The sequence below is a fragment of the Pseudonaja textilis genome, chromosome 1 (assembly GCF_049901715.1).
Source record: "Pseudonaja textilis isolate UNSWEBS1 chromosome 1, rPseTex1.2, whole genome shotgun sequence".
Taxonomy (NCBI): Eukaryota; Metazoa; Chordata; class Lepidosauria; order Squamata; family Elapidae; genus Pseudonaja; species Pseudonaja textilis.
This window is the reverse complement of record NC_141990.1, coordinates 213,402,108-213,422,759: the sequence shown is the minus strand read 5'-3', so window position 1 is coordinate 213,422,759 and position 20,652 is coordinate 213,402,108. Positions and strand designations below refer to the sequence as shown.

Sequence of the window (20,652 nt, the reverse complement as noted above, 5' to 3'; positions counted from 1 at the left end):
ACTTTCCTATTTACTTTCTGACAAATGTGAATGTTTATTTATAGGTTTCCTTCAGAATTACTGAACTGTAGGATCATTTTAGTTTAAAATATCTGTAGAAATAGAAAAACTGGATTGAAGAAACGGTGAGAAGGAGACCAGCTCTTCAATAATTCCTCTCTTGATAAGGAGAGGACTTGAGACTGTCCACAAATGTTCCAGGCAGTGGTCTCCAGCTGGTTAAGAGACAGGAAAATAACTGTCTTGCTCAAACCTCAATCACTGCCTTTGAAAGGACATTCAATTCACATATTTCCTTTTCTAATCACTTTCAGAAATTGCTTTTAAGTTATTAGGAATGTTTGGATTAACAAGTTATATAGTACCAGGTGAGTTCCCTTCAATGTTCAGTGAAAGAAGAAGTTTTAACAAGTTTAAGAACTTTTTTAAAAAAAATGGGAAAAATGAGTCTTTGCCAGTGCAGCCTCTTGGAGCAAGATGCCTTGCAGGGTCCCAGAGACTCATTTCTGGTGGAATTTGGGGGAGAGAAAGAAAGACTTTTGCTTCTTTCCTTGTGTGCAGCCAAAAGCAGCAGAAGAAAGTAGCGGAAAGAAGCAGCCCGGTGACCAGGCAAGTTCCCCCCTCTGCCCTTTCCCCCTTCCCCTCACTACTTCGTGTTGTTCACAATGCAAGGGATGCAAGCCTTGTTTTCCTGCTGACTATGTGGGCAGCACAGCCTTGTGTTCCCACGAAGCCTGGATTAATTGCTTTGGGGTTGACATTTCTCTGCGAACCATCAACGTTTTCTCACGGACCACTAGTGGTCCCCAGGCCACTGGTTGGCAACCACTGATTTGGAGGGACTAAAGAATATTAGAAATAAAAGAAAGGAATATAAAGTGGGTTTATTTGATCTGATTTAAAATAGATATATTGTTGTTTCTGGTAACCCTTAGATTTTTGCTAACATCAGGAGTGAAACAATGAGGCTTTATACATTTGTTTATATGTAAGAAGTAGGATATGGGAAGAAGAGATCATTTTATTGTATTTTAAGAGAAGGTGGTAAGTTACTAAAATTGTTTATACTTGTGAAAAGATGAGAAATCTCTCACATACACATACACACACATGTATTTTTGTTTATTTTTTCTTTTCTATTTCTATTTTCTTCCCTTTATCTTATTTTTCTGTACTCTCTTTTATTTTTTCATCTTGTATTAGTTTTGCTTATTATACTTACAATCTTTAATAAAATTAATGTATAAAAAATAGAAATTCTCTGTCTAGGGTTTGGAAAATCTAGTTAAAACATATCTAGTTGCATCTGATTTCCATACATATTCTTGTGTATTTTCATATGTTCTTACTTGCATTTGTCCAAGTGTCTCTGTGCTAGGGCTTTCTCAGTAGTGGAATTTTCATTCTATAACACTTCTTGGAAAACTTATCTGGGAGTAAATCACAGAAAAAGAAGGATAAATATTCTGAGCAACATCCAGCTTCTTCATCTTGCCAACTTCATCTAAAAATAATCCTAGGTTTTCCCCTTCTAAATGTGAGTGAATGTCAGAAATATTTGTGTGCTTGTGTGTGCGCATGCATGGAGGTATATTTGCCAGAAATTCCATCTAAAACACATGTATTAATTGAAACAATCACTATTTAGAATTAAGTCTCAGTACAAGGAGGTGTAAAATTGATTAATCCTCACGGCATATAGTGAGGAAGAGGGAAGGAGAGGGAGAGAAAGAGGGAGAGACATTTGTTCAGTGAATCACTGCAGTTGTTAAGATAGTAACACTGTTGTTAAGTGAATCTGCCTTTTCCATTGACTTTGCTTATCAGAAGGTTGCAAAAGGGGATCATATGACCCCAGGACACTGGAACGGTCATAAATACAAGTCAGTTGCCAAGCATCTGAAATTTGGGGTGGGGATGCTGCAGTGGTCATAAGTGTGAAACATAGTCATTTGTCACTTTTTTCAGTCACTAAATGAACTACTGTAAATCGAGGACTACCTGTAGTCAAACATATCTGTCTGAAGCATGGGACATTCATGGTTTTATGTTAGTATTTCATTATTCTATTGTTAATCGTTATTGTTTTCATTGAGAACTGGTATAGTGGAAAAAGCAGGTTCAGAAAAATATTATAAGAAGAAACTTGCTTTTTTTTTAAGGTTGTTTATCTCGAATAAAGTAGGTTCTGCTAGATGTTGCATTTTCTTCAGGCTCTAATGTGATTTCAAATTCACAAATAGAATTTCCTGCCTGGCAGGTCGCCAAGTTGATGTACAACCAAGCAACAATGAAAAATTAATTTAAAGCATTTACATCATAAAATTAGAATCAGAAAACATTAAACCATGTTGAAACAATCACAACTGCTACCATTAAAGTATATAGAAATAGAATGGCTTTAACTTCTCTATGAAGGAAATATTATCAAAATCCTCAAAAATTATTATCTATTATCTACCTCAACATACAACTGAAATTTTGATATTTAATGTGGATTTTTATTTGATCTAAAGAATTAGGCACTTTAAATAAAGCTGCTAAACTAGAATAATATGCTTATAGTTAATGTTGATTGTAATATGATACTAACATTTTATTAAAAATAAAATATTTTCATTTATCTCTTGTAGTGATTCAGAAAGCCGAAAACTATGCAAGAAGATGAAAGTTGATCCTGGTTTGAAAGAGAAAGGGATAGAATTACTACACTACAAGTATGTTCATGAGTGGGTTAATGGATGTTACATTGAAATTGCTAGGATGCTCCATGGCTTTGAGAATGACATTGTTGCACACTACAATCTTACACAGGGTGATATACATTTATTCATTTATTTATTTAAGAAATTTTATATGGCTACCCAACTCTCAATGACTTTGGGTGGCTTATAAAAATCCCTTTAAGTCTAAATCAGAATAGGCTAGTAGCCTGTATCTTGTATGAATAATCTTGCTCATTAATGCAGTGGTTATTTCATTGAATATTTGTATTTTAGTTTCAGCTTCCTCCACATTTTGACTGCCAGTGCATTCCATTGTGAGGGTTAAAACCCATGCTGGCAAGATGTCCAAGATTGCTTGCAATAAACTGGTAGTCTTAAGTTAAATTCTCATTGAAGTTGAATCAATTTCTCTTATTGAGTTCCATGAGAGTTCAAAATCTTTGCTTAACCACCTTGTGCATATTAATATGATTTTAAAATGCTTAATCTAGATTACTATATATAACAGATACAAATCTGATTTCTACATTGAATGCTTTGTAACTTTTTAACATCCTGGACAGCCCCAGATCTGCTTGAATTATTCCCAAGGTTGAGTTCGACCCCCTGTTTATGTGTATTGTGGATGTCCGTGGGGGAACTCAGGTACTGGAATGGAGCTTGATTAATCTTTGCATTTGCTAAAAGTTGGAGTCCTATGAAATACAGGCCACAATTTCCCATTTCAGGTTGGTATGAAGAAAACTTTGTTTCAATGTCTTTCAGTCAACTTGCCAAGCTAAACTATACATGTTTTGTGTACCTCCCCATTCATATTTCAAAAGAATGCTAACATTAGCTTGCTTTGCATTGTTCTTGAAGCTCCAGATGCAGAGGTGGTATTCAGCAAATTCTAACCAGTTCTGAAGAACTGGTAGCGGAAATTTTGTGTAGTTTGGAGAACTGACAAATACCACCTCTGACTGAAGATTTTACAGTATCCTTCCCCTGCCACGCCTACCAAGCCATGCCCACAGTAAAAAAATTTGAACCCACCACTGTCCAGATGTCATTGCTCTTGAGTAGAGGTCATTCCCTTGGCACAGAAAAGTGACAACTGTGGTTTTCATAAGTTACACTTCCTTGAACAGGAACTCCAAGAGATAGTCTTCTTGAGTCTGATTCAGTCTTCCTTTACAAGAAGTAGGACTCAATGGTTGCCACCAGGACAGAGGCTTACAATTCCTTAAATATTTCCCTACCAAGTGTTACTTCTTTATTGTCTAATTAAAGAGGGATGCAGAATTTTAGTTCACTTCATATTTCTTGGAGCAAGTTGCAGCCTGGCAATTTTGATATATCTGCTCATCAACGTCATCAACTATCTCTCGTGCTCATGGACTCACTTCCATGTTCAGGACAAAATGCTCAGCAAGAATAACAAGAAGCAAAAATGGCCAGGCTTCATTCAGAATTTGGAGCTGATCAGCTAGCACAAGACCAATTCTTTCACTCTAAAAAAATGCAGGCATCATAAGTAGGCAGGGCCTCATCATTCTGGCTGTCATCTCTCTCTTTTCTATAGTGAGATGGTAAATAGAATTATAAACAGCTGGCTTCTTGGGTTTATTTATTGTTATCAAGATTTTTGTTACGATAACAACAGTGTGTTGCACCTTTGGAGAACTGCCTCAATTAAAATGTGTTACGGATCAATAACAATCTTTTTTATTCCAGTACAAGCAGCAGTAATTGAGGGTCAAAGTGATTTCTGGAAATTAGCTCTTTTTTTCAAATCCAGTGGGAAAGAAATAGGGAAAATTATGTCAATATGATCTTGAACTGACTAGTGTTTTAAAAGACAGTTATATTTGGAAAACAATTCAGAAACTAATACCAACACTTTTGAGTTACTTTGAGCTACCTATATATTCTTTGATTCATTTCAGTAAGGTGGTCTCTACCAATGTTTCCTGAGTAAGCTGAAAGAATTTTATCAGTTCATTGATTTCAGAGGACTTGAGCACATGTCTGCTTTTGTTCGGTGGGGATTAAGCTGCCTAAACAGAGCAGTGCACTGTTAATGGAAATTCCCCTGGGTATCTGCCACTCCCTAAACCTGCTCTATGGTAAATGGTCTCATTAAGGCTTATGGAAGTGATTGCCCATTAGAGACCTGTTTGCTTCAAAAACTTGTTTTTCGTTATTCTGTTTTGTACAGGCTTGCAAAATGACAAAAAGTTCAGTTAGTCTGGCCAGAATAAAGAGCTGCGTGATTTTCGAATGGCGTTGCTAAAATTAATTACTGTTTTTCTTCTTTACAGAGATGGTGCATTTCACACTGAATATAACAGAGCATTTACACTGAAGGTAAATTTACAGTTGTTCCAAACCTTTTGGAAAAGAAAGGCTGCCTTTGTATGTAGAACAGGTGTTAATATATGCAGCTTTATTTTTGGATGGGAGAGAGGTGGTACATTTTGTAAACAGCTGCTTGAGTGACCTAAAAGGTCTCAAATCTCCTGTACCTATGCATGCCAAACATCCTATGAATCTGTGTGATTAACTAGATTGAGTTAATGCTAAATTGCAGCTTCGTTGCAATCTGCTAACAAAGGGAGAGGATGGTTATTGTGATTGTTTTAAATGAGAAGATTTGGCTTTGCTGTAAATTCCCTTTTGTGCCAGCCTATATCTAAAAGCATGAAACTGAGAGTGATTGGGAAAATACCCATCTTTCTATTTTATTTTTTTCATCTGCTGTGAAACAAGATTAAAAGAGAGATGAAATGGCCTTTTCCAAGATCTCATTAGAGACATAGATTAAACTCACAGAGATGTTGCCTTCAGTCTAGAATGGGTGAAGTGGCCTTCCTCCCTAACCATTGTTTTCCTTCTCTTTCCTGCCTGGCCTTAATAGGATTTACACAAAGAAAAAAGGCCTCTAGAGGACACCAGAAAATAGACCAGGTTAAAAAAGCACCATCTCTGGGGTTAGAACCATTGTCAGAGGCAAGTGCCCATTTGCTGAGGGTTTTGCCTAGAAGGTGATTCCATTGCCAAAATTTGGAGACTTTTGGCTTTTTTTAGTTGTGCTTATGGTTCCCAATTCCAAGTAGGCAAATAGTGAGGATCAAGACAGAATGGTAACTTAGCAGAGGTTGTCCTCTTTCTCTACAGAAAAAGGTTGAGTACCTCTAGTGTGGTGACTTCTAAATTTAGACCTAGCACAGTAGTAGCTTTGAGAAATAAAATAATTCACAAAGAAAACTCAGAAGGCATATGGATTTTAGTTGGCTCTGGCTCTGCAATTATTTCAAGTGAGGTACAGATAGTCTTTTGTTAGCGATCATTCTCAGTTACGACAGTGATAAAAAAAAAAACTTTGTGACCAATCCTTGCGTTTATTATCTTTGCAGATTGGTAAAGGAAAGCTGAAGTAAGATCGTAAATACAGTTACATTTTCATTTAATGACTGCTTTGCTTAAGGACAGAGTTGCTGGTCCCAATTATGATCACTAAATGAGAACTAACTGTATTGAACTCCAGGGTATCTTTAAAGCATTCTGCTACTTGGGTCCACTGATCAGCTCAGTTGAATTTACCTTGTAAAAATGTAACCCCAGATTTTCATCATAACCTACAGAAGTTCTTCAAATGTCCCAGGGCAACTTTAGGCTATGAATTTATATAAATCCATTTTATTTAGCATGGGAAAGGTCCCATTTTTGAATAAGTTAAGCCTCTGTAATGTAGCTACCCTTGAAATTTGGGGTGGGGGGGGGAATTATTCTGGGATGCATCACTAAAGGGATCACCAAGAGGAAAATACCACTTTAGTCAGACACCATTTGAAAAACTGTGCCCAGTTCTGGAGACCTCACTTAAAAAAAGGATATTGACAAGATTGAGCAAGTGCAGAGATGGGCAACAAAAATGGTGCAATGTCTGAGGGACAAATTATATCAAGAGAGATTGGAAAAATTGAGTATATACTGGAGGACAGAAGGGAAAGACATGGCTGAAACCATTAAATATATTAAGGGTGTGAATAAGGTTCTAGAAAGCAATATTTTTGACACTAAGGAAAAATGAAGAACCCAGGGGCATAACTCCAAACTGGCAGGAGGGAAGTTCAAAAGTAATGTTAGAAAGTATTACTTCACAGAAAGAGAAGTGGAAATTTCGAACCAACTTCTAGTGGAGGTACTGGTTAGTTGTCAGTAATGGAGTTTAAACATCCTTAGGATAAACACATGTCCGTTATCTGACAAAAAATTAAAATAACTCAAACGACATGCTTGATGGACAGGTCACTAGGTCTTTTTCTGCTGTCAGTTTTCTATGTTTTTATGAAATGTTCTGCTTATGTTTTAATCTTTCAAATATTTAAAAGGTAGAGAAGGTGCAGAAAAGAGCATACAGAGGCTACAGAAGCAGCTTTGTGAGGGGCAACTGAAGTATTTACTCTCCTTTATATTGAGCAAAATAAGGTTAACTAAGGGGGCACATTAAAACAGCTTATAAATTGCAAAGTGCATAAAGAGAACAGAGCGGGTGTTTGCTTTTGCAAACATTTGTTGGATTCAGAGTAGACAGAATAAATTACTTCATACGCATAAACTTTGGATAGCTTTAAAAGGGAAATTGATTAATTCCTGGAAGGAGAGAGATATCAGTAGGTAATTACAGTAATGGAATCCTATTTCACAGTGAGCAGCAGCACATGCAGAAAAAAAAATCTGGGTGTCTTGGTGCAGAGATCCTCAACCTTTCTGGCTCTATGGTGGGGGGAGGGGATAGTTTCGTATGCTCGCTTGCTGCTTGCACAAAAGGAGCTTCGTTAGCTTGCCCACTGGTTGTGCGGTCCAGTTTCCAACAAGACGTGGACCAGGGGCTGAGATTAGGGTTGTCTGATGATGGGGTCTTAGTGAATCATAGTCTGAATGAAGCAAGAGTTTTATGCAGTCACAGAAAAGTCAATGATACCTAGACTACATATACAGAGGAATAGCCTCAGGATAGAGAAAAGCCACTGTTCTATTCTATTCTGTTTTTGTCAGAAAATACCTAGAATACTTCATCCCTTTTGGGGTATTGCATTTTTAAAAGGACACTGATAAACTGGAGCATATCTGAAGGAAACCAAGCAAGATTAAAAGGGGCCTGGAAGGAAAACCATGTCAGGAATATTTAGAAATGTAGTATCTTCTTTATCTGCAGAAGTAAAGACTATGGGGAGGCATGATAGCTACCTTCAAATATCTGAAGGACTAGCAAATAGAGCAGAATTGTTCAGAGTTGTTCCAGAAAATGGGACAAAAATTATAATAAAGTAGTTTTTAATTGGCATCAGGAGAGGTTTCCTAAGAGTAAGAGGTGTAGAACAATGAAACAGATTGCTATGAAATGGCTCAAATCTCTATGGGTTCTATTTTATTCTCTCAAGAAAGAAGTAAAACCTTTTGAACTTTTAACTATTTTTAAATAATTATGATACTCCAGTGCATTAATATTTTAGCACTTTGTGTCATTGAATAAGTTTAGTGAAAATGATGTACGGATCTAAAAACATAGCAAAATATGGTTTTTCAGCATAGTTTTTTGTGTATATGAAAACAGTAGGAATTCACAATATGGTCACCATATTTGGTTATATTTAGGGGGATTTACATTACGTATTCTTACATGTGTATTTTGAAGTGTTCTCCTATTAGTATGCTTGCCACATCACTTTCTTTCTCACACTATTTATATATAAAATTTAGTGGCCGTCCATCTTACCTTACTCTGGATGGCTTACAGTCATAAAAAATAAAAACTGACTAAAGACGAAAGCATTCATAAAATACTATTCACAGCCAAATATAGCAAATATAGCCTGATTAAAATATGGGGAGGGCAAGACCAGGTTGGGAGGAAAGTGGGATATGTTGTTAATCAATCAGCTACCTCCACTGTGATGCTCCCCCTTTGGATCTCCAAGCCAACTGGCAGAGACGGGTCTTTAGGCTCTTACAGAAGATCAGAAGAGTTGGGGACCACCCTCACTCTGGGGGCAAGATGTTCCAGAGGGCAGGTGCAATGAGGGAGAAGGCCTTTCTCTTGGATTCCTCTGGGGACTGCAGTATGCCTCCTATGCCAGTATGAGTGACACCGACCTCCCCAGTGATTCCTATAGGGAGAAGAGAATCATTTTCAAAAAGAGCTGCTCATTTGGACCAGGCAACAATTCTAAACTTCCTCTCTGGCAGTAGACTTGCTTGTTGAGTGATCTTCTACTTCTATCAAGGTTGGCTGTAATGGTATGTGGAAATGACCTTGGGAGACAGGAGGAAGAGCCTGCTGCTTTCTGAAGACTTTCCAAAGCATCACAAGAACGATGTCAGCCTTATCAGATAGATCTGACATAAAAATTGACCAAATAAGCCAGGGGTCTTCAAACTTGAAAACTTTAAGACTTGTGGACTTCAACTCCCAGAATTCCTCCTCCAGTCATGTTAGCTCAGGATTTCTGGGAGTTGAAGTCTACAAATCTTAAACCTGCCAAGTTTGAAGATCCTTGAAATAAGCCAATTCTACTTTACTGTAAAGGTACATTAATAGAATCTTGCAAGTCTGAAAGTACAATTCTCCTCCATCTCCTTTACAGCTCACGAACTTAGGGATTGTCCCTCTTGAGCCATTTGTTCTGCCGACTATACAGCTGTGGGATAAGCTCTCTAAATAACTGACTGCTCCCTAGGCAGCATCTCCACCCCATCTCCAAAGAGGCATACGATTCCCACATGCCATTACAAATGATGCAGGCAGTTTGAAGAATGTAGGTGTAGCCTTCTTCCAGGGCTTTGCAAAGCCTCAGAAGCTTTCTGGAAGCTTTCTGAAGCATTGCAAGAAGGATATGTGCTATTTGGAGAAAAGCACAAGCAGCCTTGAAAAGAGAGCCTAATGCAGCCAGCATAGGGTCAGGCAGGGTGTGCTTTGTCTGTAGTGGGAGGAAGATGGTGACAATCAGTTGTGTGTGTCAGGGCCTGTGGGGTGCAGAGGTGTTGAGATTTTGTGCAGGGTAACCAAAAGGTCAGCGATGAGGAGATAGGCAAGTGTGGAGAATTGAAGTGCCCCTGCAGTTGTAAGTGTGGTTGGACTGCCAAGCACTTGAATTTTGATCATGTGACCTTGGGAACTGGACTCATGTACCACTCATTTGGTGTAACAATAACTTTGAATGGAAGCTGAATGCTGAATGTTCATTCATTAAGCAAGGACTACTTATATTCTGAAACAGAATGCATACTAAGGCTTAACCATGCAATTCTAGAGAAGAAATACCCAACCCAGCAGTAATCAAAAAGAACTTCTTTTCAGAAAGAGAAAAGAACTGTTTTCTTACCAAACACTTACTAGCTAGACAAAAGCCAAGTAGGGATTACTTAGTGCTTAGATATAGCCTTCTCCTAAACTAATGAGAAAATGAGAGCATTTACACCGAGACAAATTCCTTGTGTGTCCAATAACACTTGGCCAATAAAGAATTCTATTCTATTCTAATAATAATTTTCAATTTACACATGTACATTGGCAATAAACATTTGATTAATTGATAAAACAGCTATCCTCCAGGTCCAGAACATAATTCAAAAGTATTGTTGACAGAACCTTAAAATAAAAACAATCCAGAACTTGTCCTTTGCTGGAACTGATGGTAGCTGCCACTGTAATGTTTTGCCTAAATCAAATGTAATGAAAAAATACAGCTGAAAAAAAATACAGGATCTATTTGGCACTTGAAACAAGCTTCCAACATTTGTTCTGCTAAAAGTAGTATGCAGAATGTTTCTAATGATTGTTCAACAGAAATAAGAATGAACCTTCCTGAAATAATTATCTAGACTCTATAACAATTGTTAAATTGTGCCGATGACCACATCTGCAAAATTATATGACAGTTATGCCTACCAGGGGGCATTTCTTTTTATATCTCACCCCTGGTGAAATCTTGCCACGGCTGTTTGAGTAGAAGAATTCTTTGAACCTTAAAGCTGTCTCATCCTGCTAATACTAAGCAACCAGTATCTATATTGTTAACGTTTGAATTTAAAATTTTATTCACAGAGAAAGATTCTGCAGATTAAATCAAGCTTATTCTATTTACATAATATTCTAATCTGAACATTTGTTTGATTTTGAACAAAAAGAAGGGTTTAATCTTGTCGTGTATGATGCAGCTGGGCAGTATGCTAAAGTTCCTCTCTCTCTTATTCTGTACATGTGGATAAAAACAAAAATACCTCAGCAGTCACCTTTTCTGATTTCAATCCATTCTGTTTTTCTTACAACCTTTTACATCAGAGCTCTCTGCAACCTGCTGTTCTTTGAGATTACTGGAATTCTGAACATTGCAGCCCACATATATCTGGACGTTAGGGAAAGCTATTCAGTGATAACAGATTCTAATTCATAAATAAAATTTTGAAGACTTTAAAAATTAGGCTCCAGATAAAATATTGTCTACGTTATGCTAAAAGACACTAAAACTCACATTAGAATCTTCTGTTGTGTTTGTTATTACCAATTTTAAAGCAATCATTCCCTCCCTTCAGGCTCACAATTTGTATATTTATCAATAACAGAGAGACAAAAACAGTTATATCAATAACTCAGCAGAGATTGCTTAGAAAATGTAATTTGTTTTATATAATTTACTCTAGGATCAAACTTTTATTTTACTTTGAAATCGCTCTCTCTTTCTGAAGAGAATCCTCTCCTGCTGTTTGTGCTCTTGCTTTTAATTTGTGTATGCTGTTTTTAAACTGTTAATAGATTCAACACTTCATTTGTGTCAAATCAGCAAGAACAAACGAAGCTCTCCATATATGCTCTTTTGTATTTTAAACATATTTTCTTTTTTGGGCTGCAGCCCACTGTGGCATTTTATACAAATATAAGATTATGTCTAGGAGGGGTGGAGATTCCTCTCAAACCTTCAGCAGCTTCTTCTGAATGAATGCATAAGGTTTCTTCTAGGTTTTTGAAAATGATTTCTTAAGCAGTGTTTGTCCCTTAAGTTACCCAAAACGAGATTTAGAAGTTGTGATAAACCTAGATTATTAAACTGCAGAACCAATTTGATGAAAGGTGAAAGAGATGTTACCTTTACCTCATTAAACTCAGTAAGATAGGTATTGACTCCCATTAGTAAGGTCAGGTCTGAGAGGAACTCATCCACAATCACACTTACGTGAATCTGTGTTGAGTCTTTATTGTTTTCCACACATAGAAATTAGCTCATTTTACATTGGCAATCTGATAGATAATTTAAATTTTCTGAATGTAATGGTTTAGCTGAAACAGAATGCATACTAATGAAGTTCAGTGGCCCAATTATCAACAACAGATCATGGAGCTTATAAGTAACGTTAGCTTATGGAAAAAACATATGTAGTCTGAGCTTCTTTTCATATTTGAGGAAATACTGTTGAAATGGATATGATTGTGAGAATAAATATCCATAAGGCTATGATATTAACATGTGCAGACTTGCTAATAAAGGAAAGAAATCACCAAATCTAAATGTTTTAAATAGTTGTCCCATCTTAATCATATCTCTTAGTCAGATCAGAAAGGAATTGTATAGAATTTTTTTCTTAATTCCTCAGCTTTTAGCTTGCCTTACAAACCTTGGATTGTAGAAACTACCTTGACTTTAGATCTCCCATTGTTTTTAAGATGAGTTTAAGTATCAGAGAATAATAGTAAACTGAGAAAATAGCAACATGCTGCCTCTTCTACTGTAACTTCAGGAATGAAATCTTTTTCAGTTCTATTTATATTGAATACAGGGAATTTTGCAACATGCTAGGTATCCAGTTATTTTTACATTAAAGGAGGATTTATTTAAAATAATCAAGAAGGCTGGAGTCCCAAGAGAAATGTTTGTGGCCTCTGTGTTAAAGATTCCAGATCTAGCACATGAATTTGGTATGCAGGAATTTCTGAAGCTAAATAATGCAGCCAGTTTTTTTAACACTTGAAAGATTAGTTCCTCCCTGTCCCTCAGGACTGCCCCAAGGAAAACTTATACTGATAAATCTGAGGAGAAGCAGAGAAAGGCAAAGGGTGTGTGCAGTGCATCTAAATAACTGGATAGGACTCCCTGCATTCACATGAATGATACACAGGATATAGTTTTTGTTCTCAAGAGAAGGAGGGAGGGAGGGAGAGAAGGAAGGAAGGGAAGGAAGGAAGGAAGGAAGGAAGGAAGGAGTCAATGTTCTGAGTAACGAACCCAACCAATTGAGCAACTCCAAGACTTTCAGCTTTCTCAGATTTCAGCACAAATGAAAATAAAACTGTTAAAACTAAATAAAATAAAACTCAATAAAACTGTTCTTTGAGAAAGCTAAAATAAAACTCAATAAAACTGTTCTTTTAGAAAGTTAAAAATTTAGGAGTTGCTGAATTGGTTGGATTTATTATCCTTGACAAAAGGAAGCCATTGTAACTTGTCATACTTTTTCAGTGAAAAGAAATTCCTTGTATAAATTGGACTGAAATAGCACCATGCCTTTCTGCCCCACGCTATTTTGGGGGACTGAGTAATATTTGGAACCTTGCACATATATTGTGGACAGGCTTATAGAATGGTGTGATCAGTTATACAAAACATGCATTTCCACAAAGGCAGACCAGTGAGTCTCAGAATATACAAGTAAACTTTCCATGTACCATATGTCAGTCATCCATTGCTAGAAAATTAAAATGGGCAACACACATTGCACACATCATCCAAAGAATAGACATGCTGGTCATAAAATACAGATACATTAAGCATCATGCCCTAATTTCAAGCAAAAGTACAGACCAAAAATATCATATATTAAAACAAGGTAGGTAAAGCAGCCAAACCACATCTTATTTTGAAGCAAAATATAGCCTTCCTATTCCAGCACTCTTTACAATTGCTAATTCCCATATGTTTTCATGATTTTAGGGTCCGCTGAATAGATATACGGAGAAAATTTGGCCATGGCATCTATGTTTGTTTTTAGAAAAAGCTTTTGTGACTCTCTTATCTCCTAGAGATACTCTTGTTAATAACCCCATCACATAGTGTTGTGGGGAGAAAAGGAAAGAGTGCTCTCTACATCATATTGAGCTCCTAAATGAAAGTTGGAACATAGATCTAGTAAATAAATGATGGAACATTTAATTTAAAAGATGGATACACAACTATACCGTATATAGAGAAAGATGTATATGCTAAGTCTATAATAAAACATATGCATTGATCTTGAGATACAGGTTATTGAAACTGAAGTCGTACTTAATTTTCAGCTTATAAGAAATAGTCAAGTTCTATTCTAGTACATTGGACAATTCATAGTCTTTCAGTAACCAGATATTTCTGTTGTACAACATTCAATTTTTATCTTAGTTTTCCATCGTGGAACTGTAGAAGTTTACATTCCTTTGTCCTTGTCCTCAGAACAGTCTGACTAGTAGCTTTATTGTAAACTGGCTAGTCACTTAGATGAGATGGATGGTGCAATAGATAGGCAGGCAGGCAGGCAGGCAGACATTCAGCATGGCTTTCTCCCAATTCCAATCCTTAAAGAAATTACTAAAAGTGCCATGTTTTGGTTCAATACTTTGAATCTGTTTTTAAACAGAAACATATCAGGGGACAGAATTTCTTTAAAATCTTCACTGGAAAAGCAAGCCAAATATTTGTATTTCTCATGTCCGAAAGACCAAGACAGCATTTGTCAGATCTATTGTAATTGGGATTAAAGGGCTGTATCTTCTTTTCTAGTCACTGGTTGCCTTTCTAAAGGATCCTGAAGGAGCTCCATTGTGGGAGGAAGATCCTGAAGCCAAAGATGTTGTCCATATTGACAGTGAAAAGGTAAGCTCCCTTGAATTGTAATTAACATTAGAGGACATTTTAAAAAACATATACATAAATATCAGGAATGGGCATTTTTATTCTGGCATGTTTAAAGTGCTAGTCTAGCAAACTGAATGCACTGCAAGCTAAAATACATTGAGCATATTTGTTCAGTAGAATAGGAAAGGAGACCCTGATTGGGCACCACCTCATGCTAGCTATGGATTTATTTCAGAATCTGCTAAGATAATAGCATGAATCTTACCCCAAAGCATATTTCATCTTGAGCTGCCACTACGAGTGACTAAATTTATGTTGGCTTCTTTGACTGAAGGGTCCTTGAAAACTTCAGCTTCTAATTGTCTTGGTATACTTCAGCATGGGATTATGGATCTTAATAGCTTGCTAGCTAATGATACTGCCTGGACAAATGATTGGTAGGTTCTGGCTGAGATTAAAGGAAAGGTTTGAAGAATGAATGAAAGTGTGCAGAACTATATGAAGAATGTTCAGAATCATCATCTCTAGATAGGGTTGGGAGAGGCTACCATACCTCTGAAACCAGGGACAGCTGTTGACATTCAGTGAAGGCAACACCATTGTTCAATCAACTAACCATCTGACAGCATAAGACTGCTTCCTGTGTTCATTCAAAATATGCACTTTTACGCAGACATTAAACCTCTTTCTCCTAGAAATGATTGATCAAACTGTTAATTGATCGGGAACCAAGAGATTCTCTGAATGTTTTATCATTGGCATTCCTCAGTCTCGAAAGACTATGGTATCGTGCTCTGAAAAGAGGTCCTAAAACAGCTTCTAGTGTGGCTGAAAAGGCAATTCGAGAGGTGGCAATCTCTTCCACACTGAGGACAGATACAATCTGTCCCCTGTCCAGCCCCCAGATTTCGCTGGTTCCGGGACTGCCTCCTTGCCTCAGCCTGCTGAACAAGTATCTCTTCGAATTGGAGAAGGCCATACTGCATATTTAGTCTCCAAGCTGAACTATCAGAGGTCAAGGTTTCCTAGCTGTTTTTATATAGATTGTAAAAGAAAAATGACTTGCTGTAGATGCTTGAAATAAGTGGAGCAGAATTAATTAAGAAGTGTAACCCGTAGTCTCCAAAAGTTGACCATGTGTCTCAGTTGCTCTTATATAACTAAGCATTAATATATTCTGTTGTTTGGTTCTCAGAATGCTGACATTGTATTGTTTTTCAAAACTCTGATGTAAACCACAGCCAATAGATAGACGTAGAGAAGCATCCCTCGCCTCTAGGTTTGAAGGACTAGTGTTATATTTAAGGGTCATTAGAAAGTTCTTTGACTTTAGAGGAAACAGTTTTTAGTATTTAATATGGACAAATTTGGCAAGGGCATTGAATATTTTTAGATGAACTCGTGCAATCTTAATTTTGTTCTATACTGCATTATGTTCTATACTCTTATTATGAAACCTAACATTGCTATACTTGCTTCTCCTTCTCTAGTGTCTATTTTTTCTTTCCATTCTAATCAAATTTAAATTTTAATTGATTACTCTCATAGTCATTTCAGTTTCTTAGCTTTCATTCCACTATTAGCAACAGTTACTTTGACATTCACATTTGTCAGAAGATTAATTTTTAATGTTCACCTTTCTGCTCTCAGTTGCAGATTCTCTAGGGCTTATTTTCAATTTAAAAAGATGCCTTTCTCATCGTGGTAGCTTTAAAAAACTCTTGGTGTCTTCCTATTATCTTGGATTTGTTTCTGGTTAAAGGAAACAAGTTATTTTTTCTATTTGATTGCATTCTGAAAAAGAACTTGACAAACATCCTGAATATACAGTTATTACCAGAGATTCTTAATCTTATTTTAAAATAATGTTTGTTATAGTCTGCTGTGTGGCAGCCCCTGAATAATATATGTTATGGTCTGTATAATATCAACAGTTTTATCTTAGCATAGGTTCTTTGGCTCCTATATTCTTCCTTCTTGGGTCCATGGATAGGACTAGAAGTTCCTGCTTTTGGCATTGAACAAACCATGGTTCTTGAAAATGTTTGAATTCTGAACTGTATAATATTTCAACAATGGTAGCAAAAATGAGCCAACATTAAATAGGTCTTTACCTACTGTATGTCTGAACACATTATTTGCTAAATTATAATGTCACAGGAAAAACAGGTAAGTTTACAATCAGAAATATTTTTTCTGATATTAGGTTTCTGTGCAGTTAAGGATCCATTGCACAGAAGCTTCCAAATTATTGTAATTTATTTATATAGGGCATGATGGTTTCCCACAATGTATGAATTGCACATTAGCAATTTAAATTATTGGTCGTGGTTTTTGAACAATAAGATGAAAAGCAAGAGAAAGTCAAAGCAGTACTTATTTCAATAAAATTATAGTTCCATAAAGTCTTCTTCATGTAGCTGGGAAAGCAAAGAAGCAAAACAAAATCACAGAGGGAAGAAACGTAGTCCTAAAAATGTGCTAGGAAGTTTACAGGTAGTCCTCAGTTAACACTACACGGAATTGGAACTGGCAACTCCATCACTAAGTGAAACAGTCATTAAACAAAATTTATGATCACACCAACTTAACAACAGCAGTTCCAGCAGTCTTGGTTGCAGTTGTTAAGCAAATTACCATGATTATCAAGCAAGACACTATGTGATCACAATTTGCAACTTCCCACTGGCTTCCCCATTGACTTTGCTTGTGAGAAGCGGATTGGGAAACTTTCAAAGGGAGATCACGGGATGTTGTTAACATCGTAAATGCATGAGGGTTGCCAAACAGTAAAATCATTATCATCTGACACAGGGATGCAGCAATGGTCATAAGTGTGAGAACCAGTCACAAGTCGCTTTTTCCAATGCTGTTGTAACTTTGAACAGCTGCTAAACAAATGATTGTTAAGCAAGAAGTACTTCTATGGCAAATAAATGTTACAATAAAAATATCTCACAATTAATACAATATTAATAAAATGTGAAGAATATTGCAAAAGACAAATATTCAGATAATAAATACAGTGACTAATGGGCCCTATCAAGGCTTCTAATCCAAGAAGTATATAGTATTGGTCTACTGGCAAGACCCAAGGACTTTTCTGTGATCTTTAATTAAATTAAGTCTCAGTTGTCGAGGTTTTACCTAGGTAGCCAATTTAAAGACTGCCTTATTTTTTAACTTTATCATAGTTGGTTATTCGATATATCATGATTTTAAATTTCATTGTTGTGTTTTTAAGAGCTAATTCTAAAAGAGAACATCAATCATTTAAGTGTCTTAAATACAAGTGCAAAGTCAACTCTTTAATATGTTTTGGATTTATCCATCAATAAAACATTAGAATTTGTTGGTGCTATAGCCTTGTCTTTTGCAATATAGACAGCTATGTGAGTGAGGTTGTATAGGCTCACCCTGTTTTGAGGCATGGTCTATACTTTGTGTATATGAATTCAGATGCGTCATAATATATATAAGAAGCAGAGCTGCATTGTAATCAACATCTGATCCTATTGATGTATAAGGCTGGGAGAGAGTTAAACTCTTAAGTTTAGTGAATTAAACTATAAGTTTCAATTGAAATATAATCCTTAGATAGAAATGGTTTACTGAGTTGTGTAAACTGTGTTCATAAGTCTTACATGGTTACTTGGATATGGCCAATGCATTCTGTCCTCGCATAGTAATGCATAATTCAAATCCACATCTTTTCAGCACCAATATAAAAATCTGTACAAGTAGTACTAGCACATTGGGGTCATAATGAAGTAGTAATAAGCTTAGTTGATTTATCCAGCTAGTCTGATTATATGGAGACCTCAAGGATGGTCTTAGGACACTCTTATTAAAAGTACTTTGAAGGCAAACACTAGCAGTGGTTATAATTAAGTTTCTAATCTTGGAATTGGTTGCACATTTTGGTTGCACTTTTAAATGTAGGTATTTTAAATATGGGAACTTCAGTAAGAAGTGTTTGAGCCCTAGTTGATAACAAATCATCCATTTGTTTGTAGCTTTTTAATTGAGGAATTAATGATAACAACCAGATCACAAACTATGTGGCAGTACTATCAAATGGCTCCAATAGTTGTTGGAATTTTAACTAAAATATGTGAAGTAAAGACTCATAAATCTCATATTTTTTATTTTCTCTTTTGGTTTTAAGGAACTGAAAAGACTTCTGAAGAAAGAAGATAAACCTGTTCTGTTGATGTTCTATGCCCCTTGTGAGTAATACAATATTTTTAAAAATTTGGCAGCCCCCTTACTGATATTTGTGTACCAGTATTAAATTATTCCATTTGTTCATAGAAAACTGACAGCACACATTCACTATCTGCTCATTACTCTGCATTTGATATTCTTCATTCCTCAGTTTTTATTTCATAATTTACTACAAACATAGCAGTATAGTATAAAAATATTTCAAATGATGTTCTTTTACTCTTTTTATCTGGTAAAGTTATGTAAAAAATGGACACTCAGGTTCAGGTGGACCTTGCACATTTATTTCTAGTTTTCAGATATGTTCAGACTATTCTTAAATACAATAAACTTTCTTCAAATACCCATTTCCTCCTGTTGTAATTTAAGGATCTGTAGTTAAGTTGCCCTGCCATCATTCTTAAAATGGCTTGGACATGTCAAGAGAATAATATCCTGCCCCAACCAGCAATCATTGTAAAAGAGAACCCATCAAAAATAAATAAAATGGTACCTTGGAGAGTTCTCTGCAACAGCAGTAGCTATTCAATAGATATTTTTTTTTAATCTCTGCCATCTCAAGTTTGAAATAATGCCGGCCACACCCCTGTTCCTCCAGTAAAAATACACAAAAATTGCTTCTGCAAATTTATCAGGTAACAGCCAACCTAAGCTGATCTTAGCTGTCTACGTAAATTAGAATATGCAATCTAAGCTGCCTAAGTGAATTAGAGACCATCTGGAAATTTCAGAGTTTTGGCTAAATTAGGAAAAAACTATAGAAAAAAACTCCCAGTGTTGAGCTACAGCTGTAAGGCTGACAAAAATACTGCATGGATGCTGTCACCAGCAGACAAACTCAATTGGTGGGCATATTTGTCTTTTTAATCTAGGTACATTTGTGCCTGATGGCACATTGAATGACCTACTTTACTATTGCTAGCCATATGGATATCTTTTTCTTCTGTGAGCCTCTATGAGGAATAAAGGCTTTTCATTGTGAGTGATTAGAATCTAGGACTGCAGGCATGTCAAAAACATATCACAGAATTCATTTCCTTAACTCTGATCCTAGTGATACCGAACATCCTGCCTGTCTTTGTTGTAGTATCTTGTGGTGTTACAAGGGGCCAAAACCATCAATGAAGCTTTTATCAGGAGGAAAATAAATCCTTATGAATCTTCATTCCCAATTATAATTAGGATGAATAAATGGAAGCCAAACTAAACTCCAATTTTTTATTTGACATAGGCCTGAAAGTTAAAACCTCAGCTTCATCTTCCATAGGAAAACAATTGAATATATGTTTCATGGTTCTATCAGCCTTTTTTTTTTTTTTAGAAAAACTGGGAGTGTATTTCATAATATTCTTTAATCAAAGTAACTCACATTGAATTGCAAATTATCAGAGGAGTGAATTCTTTCTACATATCCTTTTTTTAAAGTTATATGGTATTGACAGGAAACCTCTGTCTTCAGGATGTATTGAAATCATAATTTCACTTGAATTTCTTTTGTAGCCAGACACGAAATTGGCAAAGTCAAAACAAATAATAGTAGTGTTTTTCCTGACCACAGTGGTGCTATCTAACACACACTGTGAGATAACGACATGCCCCTAAGAACATGTTTCTCCAGATTTCTGCTTCCAATCTTGTAGTATAGTTCTGTTGCCTGTTTAGGAAACATATCAAATTTCTTAACAAGCACAGTCATTTATGTCCTGCTTCTGGACTAAGAATGATAGGAGTTGCACACTACACACATCTGGAAGATACCAGCTTGGCAAAAGCTGCTTTACATTTCAGTAATGAAAAACACTGTCAATGAGATCTCTCAGTTTTATCATTGC

The 20,652-nt window shown here is 36.1% G+C and overlaps 1 protein-coding gene across 3 annotated transcripts in view; it reads left to right on the top strand.

Moving 5' to 3' along the window:
• PDIA5 (protein disulfide isomerase family A member 5) overlaps window positions 1-20,652 on the top strand; it is a 222,016-nt gene that overhangs the window by 101,990 nt on the left and 99,374 nt on the right. For all 3 annotated transcript variants that reach the window (XM_087920413.1, XM_026708029.2, XM_087920411.1), the window contains exons 4-7: window positions 2,634-2,717; window positions 5,030-5,075; window positions 14,519-14,611; window positions 18,762-18,822. In XM_087920413.1, coding sequence (XP_087776539.1) covers window positions 2,634-2,717; window positions 5,030-5,075; window positions 14,519-14,611; window positions 18,762-18,822 — 284 coding nt within the window. The remainder of the gene's footprint in view (window positions 1-2,633; window positions 2,718-5,029; window positions 5,076-14,518; window positions 14,612-18,761; window positions 18,823-20,652) is intronic.